Source organism: Cynocephalus volans, chromosome X (genome assembly GCF_027409185.1).
Source record: "Cynocephalus volans isolate mCynVol1 chromosome X, mCynVol1.pri, whole genome shotgun sequence".
NCBI lineage: Eukaryota > Metazoa > Chordata > Mammalia > Dermoptera > Cynocephalidae > Cynocephalus > Cynocephalus volans.
In genome coordinates, this window is record NC_084478.1 from 180169956 (window position 1) to 180176969 (window position 7014).

Consider the following 7014-nt stretch of genomic DNA (forward strand, 5'->3'; position numbering starts at 1 on the left):
CTAAGCTCTAAGGACTCCTCTTCACATGTGATGGCGGCATAGGTATCCCGGTGGCACCGGTAGCTTGAGCAAGCGGGTTTCTGAATCCCCTTGCCCACCCCTCCTTCAGGCCCTCGAACTCACTTGCTGTTTCTCAGCATCGGACTGCAGACCGATGGCCCCTCTGGTGCAAACCTGTGCTGGCAGGCAAGTGAATCTGGAGAGAGGAAGTGTTGACCTGTTCTGCCTGCTGTCCCCCCAGACACGCCACAGCCAGTACAGAGACAGGCCTTCATAGCCTACAGGCCCTAACTTCGGGGAGTATGCCACCTCTCACGCGCCAGCGCTCAGGATTTATCCTGATGGGACATGCAACTATGTTTCCGGGACAGTGTTGATGGGATAGCAACCTGGTGCCCGACACCGAGCTCCTGAGACAGGTCCATTTCCCTGTGTCCTAGGCTCCTTCGTGTCACGTCCTGGGTTTCAGGAAGGAGCCACTCAGACTCTGAAGAGCAGGGGAAAGCCTGGGTTGTGTCTCGAAGCCAAGGTCATCTCCCGGCAGGGACAAAACATGGCACCATTAAACTCTGCCCTGACCTAAAATGAAGCGTGCAGGTGGAGGGCAATGACGTGCACCGGACAGGGAAGTCTGATGGAGTGGTCTGCAGGCTCATGTGCCAACGATTGGTCTCTTGTGCCATCCCAGAGAACACGACAGAACTGAGCGTATTCTCGCAGCACAGATCTACACCTGGGGGAACCCATTCTCACTAGGGATTTTTCCAGCGCCAAATGATAGGGGGGTATCCCAAGTGAGGTTCCATGGGTTTGATTTGCCTCTGCTGTCCTCTCTTCAATGCCAGTTCCAATGGGCCCAAGCCCGTCACAATCCAGGAGTTATGACCTGATCAATTTGTGAGTTTTTGGCTCAATCCCTCTGTAACAATTCCTTTCCGCATGTCCTCTTCGACCAGGTGTTTGCTGTTACTCTTTAACAGTGCACGGTGCATGTGAGGATGTCGCCATACTCGTCCATTCACATCCTCAATCTCTGCCTCTCTCTCTCTCTGTCTCCCTGTCTTTGTCCTTGAGACTTTGTCACCTGATCTCACTAGGTGTATGGTTCCATGAGTCTCACGTCTTCTATGCCTGCATGTCAAAATTTTCACTTCAAGATGTCCATAGCACTCTGTGTCGAATGCCCTTACTGCTCTTTCTCTCATCTTGGTCACCATTATTCTACAGCCCATCTGAGAGTGACTTGGACATCTCACCTTGTTGCACGGAAATAAAGGGAAACTCTTTCATATCTCAATGAACCAGGATGTTTCTGACAGATGGTTGATTCCACATGTTTAGGCTACAGGGATTGCTTTTGGTGTGGGAATGTCCAAGGAAGACACACACTTTGGGACAGAAAAAGTAGTGACTCATACAAAGAGGGCGTTCACATTCCATCCCAGACCAGGAGGCGTACTGAGAAATGTTCGCTCCTGGAAAAGAGACCAGTAATGACGATCCCCAGAGCAGGGAGCTCTCCCATGCAGTGTCCATGGGTGTGCTGTGCAAAGTCTCCATCGGGCAGGAGGGGATGCCGCCTTCTCTTTTCCTTACTTTCAGATGACCTAATGCTTCTGCAAGCTTGCATGGCTGTACTTGCCTCAAAATCCCCTTCCTGATATTTACCTAGACACTTTACATTTGTGCCTGGCAGGAGGAAAGGAGAACATCTCAGAGCTTGCTGGCGCCCAGGGGCCTCCTCTGGGTTTGTTAGAGAGAATAAAAGCCACTGAAGACATGGGCTCACACAGCAGCTCGTGTGAGGACACTCCCGGGGAAGTTCAGGGAAAAGCATGGGAACATGTGTGCGCCGTGAAGAGAAAGTTGGACTCAGAGCCTGATTGACCAGACCGTGCTTGATGCTCAAGCATGGTGTCTGGGGACAGGGAGAATCTAGAAAGAAGGATGTGGTGGTGCAGGTGTACTAATTGGTGCTAATCTGTCAACATAACAGGGTCGAAGGACAAGTAGGAATTCACACATCTTGGCCCCAGGCAGTTTTTACTGCGTAGTTCACGCCCTCTTTGCCCTGGTCCCTTTCACCTTGCCTCTTTTGCAAGAGGTAGCCCGGGAGTCTACTTGTGCGCGTGAAAGTGCAGAACCACGTTACCAGAATAAAGAGGGAAGGGCAGAAAACACAGTTGTGAAGCAAGGGGGTGCCCGTGTACAATTCCATCGCGACACTAGAACACAAGACAGTGACATCAGTCACCCAACACAGCATGCGTGGAACCACGCTCGCTACCGTCTACCCAACAGGGAGGGGAGAAAAGAGAACGATCACGAGGCAGAAGGGTGTAGGAGATCTGGATGACACCCTTGACCTACGGACCCACTATACATACTGAAGAGAGGAACCTAAAAACCTTCGAAGGACTTCCTTTCTTCCAAAGTACACACGGCCAGTGACATCCACGCGGTGGCCATCTGCCATTGGTAGAAAGGAGGCCAGGGCTTGCTCTCTCAGTCTCTGGGAAGGCACTGCATCAATGTGTGCATGCAGGCGGCTGGACATTCTGCTGAATCACCTCCATTGTGCCAGGCACTGAGGAGGAGAGGGTCTGATACTTGCAGAGACAATCGTGCACTATTTCTGAGACCCCTAATTTTCCTAATCCTGAGGGAGACGATGCAGTAGTGCTCTTTGCCTCTAGACCCGGTGAAATCCAGCGCAGCATCATATAGAGCAACACATGGGCCCGGCCCTCAGAGAACCTCACTCTGTCTGTGGGCTGGAACTGAAATACCCAGTACTGTCCACTGCGCCCGCTTCGTGTCCTTAAGTACTTTATGTTGTCTGAATTCGGTGCCACACAAGACGCAGGCATGGACCTTGGAGTGGAACACTCATTGGACTTTGCAAAGGGCAAACCGGATGTGTGTGCGCACTGCACCTGGCAAGTTGGAGGGCTTCCTGGAGACACGGGCCTGGGCTCGCAGGCAGGGCAGTTGTGCCTCAGATGTCTGCGCCCGGGAGGCGGGGCCGTCATGGGTGACAGCCACTACCTCTTCATCCATTGGTCGTGGAGCAACAGTAGCGGTGTGGGCGTGGCTGGGCGCCTTGGCCCCATGACGACGGCAGAGCGCGCCAAGACATGCGCATGCACCCGATGCCGAGCCAGACCGCGAGGCTCCCGGAAGTTCCCAGAGCCGGAAGCTGCCTGCGGCTCGGCTTCTCTAGCTGCTGCCTGCGGTGTGCAGCTCAAGGCTTTCGGCCTTGCGTACCCGGCGCAGCTGAGCCTGCTGAGGACCAGGGCAGCATGGCGAGTGAGGCGGGCTCCCGGGAGGAAGGGTCTTCCGCCGAACCCTGGATGAAGGTAGGTGTGGGAAAGGGCCCTCGGGAGGGAGGGGCCGGTAGGCCTCTTGGGGAGCAGCCGCCAGAGGCCAGTAATGGCGTGGGGTGTGCGACCCAGGCAGAGTTGGGTGGGACGTCCGAGGAGGCCTCCGGGAGCGGGGTTGAAGCTGTGCAGGAAAGCGAGGCCTTGGCAGAGAGGGAGGCGGCGGCGACCGGGCAGGAGGTGGCGCTAGATTTGTTTGAGGCAGTGGAGGTGGTGGAGGTCGCTGTGGAGGAGGGAACAGGAGAAACCGGAAGAGGCGTGTGAGGAAGGAAAAGTCGAGGACCAGTAGGATAAAGAGCTGGAAGACGTGGTGCTGTCCTTGTGGATGGAATGGCGGTGGCAGAGGTCGTTGAGTGGCAGGAGGAGCAGGAAGAGAAGGGGTGATCCGAAGAGGGAGAAGAGGAGAGAGAAGTCGAGGAGCAGGATGATGTGGTGCTTGTGTTGGTGGGTGTTATTCAGGAGGTGGAGGCAGTGGAGCAGGACGAGGAGAAGGAGGAGCAGGAGCAGTGGAAGGGGGAGTGGGCGCAGCACGTGATGGACGGTGAGAGGGTGGTGTAGGAGCCTGACAGGGAAGAGGAGGAGGAGGAATTTGAGGAAAAAGTTCAGGAAGAAGACGTGGGGGAGGAAACTCTGATGCAACTTGTAGAGCCTGAGGAGAAGCTTGAATAGAAGACCCGGACACAGACTCTGTGGAGCCCCATGTTGTCCTTATACCCTCTGTAGTCGCTGGAGGCCCTTCAGTTAGAGATGGAGCCCGTGAACAACCAAGCCAGGATGGCCTTTGCTTGTTTGAGGCAGAACCTGGTCCAGAGACGTAGGACTCTTCTCGGTCACCGAAGGTCCATCATCCAGGGCATCCCTGGCTTCTGGGCCAAAGCCGTATCCTTTCGAATCTCGCTTTGTACTGACCAGTAGGAGCATGGGCAAGGGTAATAGCAATCGATCCATGGGACAGCTCAGCATGAGAATATACAGGCTGTTCTGGCCGGTTGCTCAGTTGTTTAGAGAATGGTACTGATAGCACCAAGGACCAGTGTTCCGTCCCTGTACTGGAAAACATCTGCTTGTGGGGTGTGGGGGAAGGTACAGACTGAGGGAAGTCGGAGCTGCAGCCACACTCGTGCAAATACAAATACTTATGGCACAGAGACACTAACTGGGGCGGAGAATTAGAAGTCATTCTGGATCAGTGTCGTGAATAGCACAAAGGAGTTCTCATGTAGAAAAGGTGTTTGAAGGACAGGCTTTCCTGACAATAATGCTGTAGGAAAGTGTATGAATTCCCACCCTAGTCAGTCAGAGCTGATAAAGTGCATACTTAGATACAAGCAGATTCACTTTTGCCCCTAGTACATCGGGGACACATAGAGCTCAGCATCCCTCAGAAAGGAGCCCCTCCCTGTGTCAACGTGGACAGTCTCCCATTTAAGGCCACGCAAGGCACCCATTGCCTTGAGTGTGTCTCATGACAGGCAGGGAGGGCACAGTGCATAAGGTGTGGGAGACACAATGTGTGAGGTGTGGGAGACCCCTGCGCAACACACTCTCCTAGCTGTTTATACATGCTCAGTTGCTTCTAGCGCCTACTTCCGTAGCATGGAATGGCTCCTTGACCTGAGGCAGATTGTGAACCACCCCGAGATGTTGGCCATGATCAGCGATGAAGATGAAGACTTGCTTAGCTACGTGATCGACTTGGAGGTCAGAACTAGTGAGACTGAGGCTGGAAGGTTGAGCGGGGAAGGATAAGAGAAGCAATTCTTTCAGGCAAACAGAAAAGGGTAGGTGACCTGAAAAGAAATTTTAGCCTTCTCCACTTTGTCATGACAGGTGGAGGAAATCAGGCATCCCATTCACTGCTGCAAGATCATGATGTTCTTTCGGGACAACCCGTACTTCCGGAATAAAGTGATTATTAAGGAATATCTCATTAATGTCACCGGTAGGAGGTGGATCCCAGGATGGGTAGTGAAGGTGTTGGGTTTATCATCGTCAGCATGCTCCAACCCCTTCCTGTATACTTTTCTTCCCTGCAGGATATAGGGCATCTCATTCCACTCCAGTTCAGTGGTATCAGGATTATGAACATGAGGCTTATAGCCGCAGGCACCACAACAGCAGTGTTAACTTCTTCTTCAACTGGTTTTCTGACCACAACTTTGCAGGATCTAACAGGATCGCTGAGGTAGGGCCTCACTGCGAAAATTCAGAAATGACCAGGGAGGGTTCCCAGCCTTCTTGGGAATGGTGTCTGAACCCTGAGCGGTCCTGTCCCGGTTCCCCTAACAGATCATCTGTGAAGACCTATGGCTCAATCCCCTGCGGTACCACATGAGGATGCAGGTGCCTGGACAGGGAACCGAGAGGGCAGGTGAGCAGCTCGGGAAGTAGGGGCTGAAATGCATGTTTTTGGGTACCTGGACACTCATTTCACAAGTGTAGAAATTGAAAGACAGGGAGTGACACAAACCAGGTCACCCAGGGCATCAAGATGAAACAGGAACATTGGAGAAACTGCACTGCAAAACAAGTTAGAGCTGGGGAAGCTTAAGCCCACTGCACTGTAGTCAGTGTCCGGAGTCGTTTGGACAGAAGCAAAGTTCAATCCTTTACTTCTCTGAACTTAATTCCATGACAGCCAACCCCACCCTCAGTCATTTCTCCAGCCCCTTAAATTTTGGCTCATCAAATGTTCCTCCTTTCACCCTTTCCACAAAAGGCTATGAATATTTGTACAGTCTCTCATTCCTTTCTCTCATCAATTTTCCATTTTGGTAATCAGGTGTCTTTTAATTTTCTTGTTTATCTCCTTAGCTTATTCTACTCACACAGAGAACACTGGCAGTGGGGCAGATGTTACGGAGAGCAATTGCTAACACATGGTAAGGGGAAATTGAAGAGGTCACAAACGGGGAAGGGCTAGTTTTTCCTGGGCAGGACCTTGCATAATTAAAGCAATTTTTAACATTTTTCAGAGAAAATGAGTTTTTATGTGTGTTTGTGTGTTTTAGAGTATTCCAAGTTTTTGAGTTGAATATCTCGGAGCATCAAACTTTACCTAAAAAAGCAGAACTTCTAAAATGTGACTTCAGATACAGTGTTCTCATGCTCAGGATTGAAAGAAAAGCAGATCCGGTGATGAAAAATGCAGACAGCAAGACACTTGGATAAAATCGGATTGGTGTGAAGGAGAAATAAACACCATCAAGCGTACGTGTCTCTGTGTATGTGCTTGTGTACTGGATTGGGGTGAGATTATACATAGGTCAAATCCATGTGGGCTTTTTAATTCTTTGTCCAGGAACTGTCAGTCTGTGGAGGATCTGGGCTTATAAAGTTGTAGAGAGCAGATACACCAAGGTTTGGGATTCCGTCTGAGGACTTGTTTTTTTCCTTCCCCACAGAGCAGGGGTTGTGGAGAAAGAAGAAAGGAAAGAGAAACAGTTTAGTTTGACACTTCTTGTTTTTCCCAGGAATGGGAGGGTAGTTCAAAGAAAGGACCTAGTGATTACAGAAGTAAAATAATCAGGGTGAAATTTTCTTGCACAGGGTTCCTCCAAATATCCTCTTTTGTGCATATTGTCAGACACGTTCAAGGTGGAACTATTAAAGTTCGTTTCTCTTCTGAACCAAA

The 7014-nt window shown here is 51.3% G+C and overlaps 1 protein-coding gene across 1 annotated transcript; it reads left to right on the forward strand.

Annotated features, from left to right (window-relative positions):
- Positions 1-3030: 3030 nt before the first annotated feature.
- LOC134368665 (testis-specific Y-encoded protein 9-like) lies at positions 3031-5750 on the forward strand (the record flags this gene model as incomplete). Its single annotated transcript, XM_063085082.1, has 6 exons — positions 3031-3270; positions 4104-4259; positions 5004-5081; positions 5211-5322; positions 5417-5565; positions 5670-5750. Coding segments are annotated over exons 1-6 (816 nt in total), but the record flags the coding sequence as incomplete, so codon positions are not given.
- Between the last annotated feature and the right edge of the window lie 1264 nt (positions 5751-7014).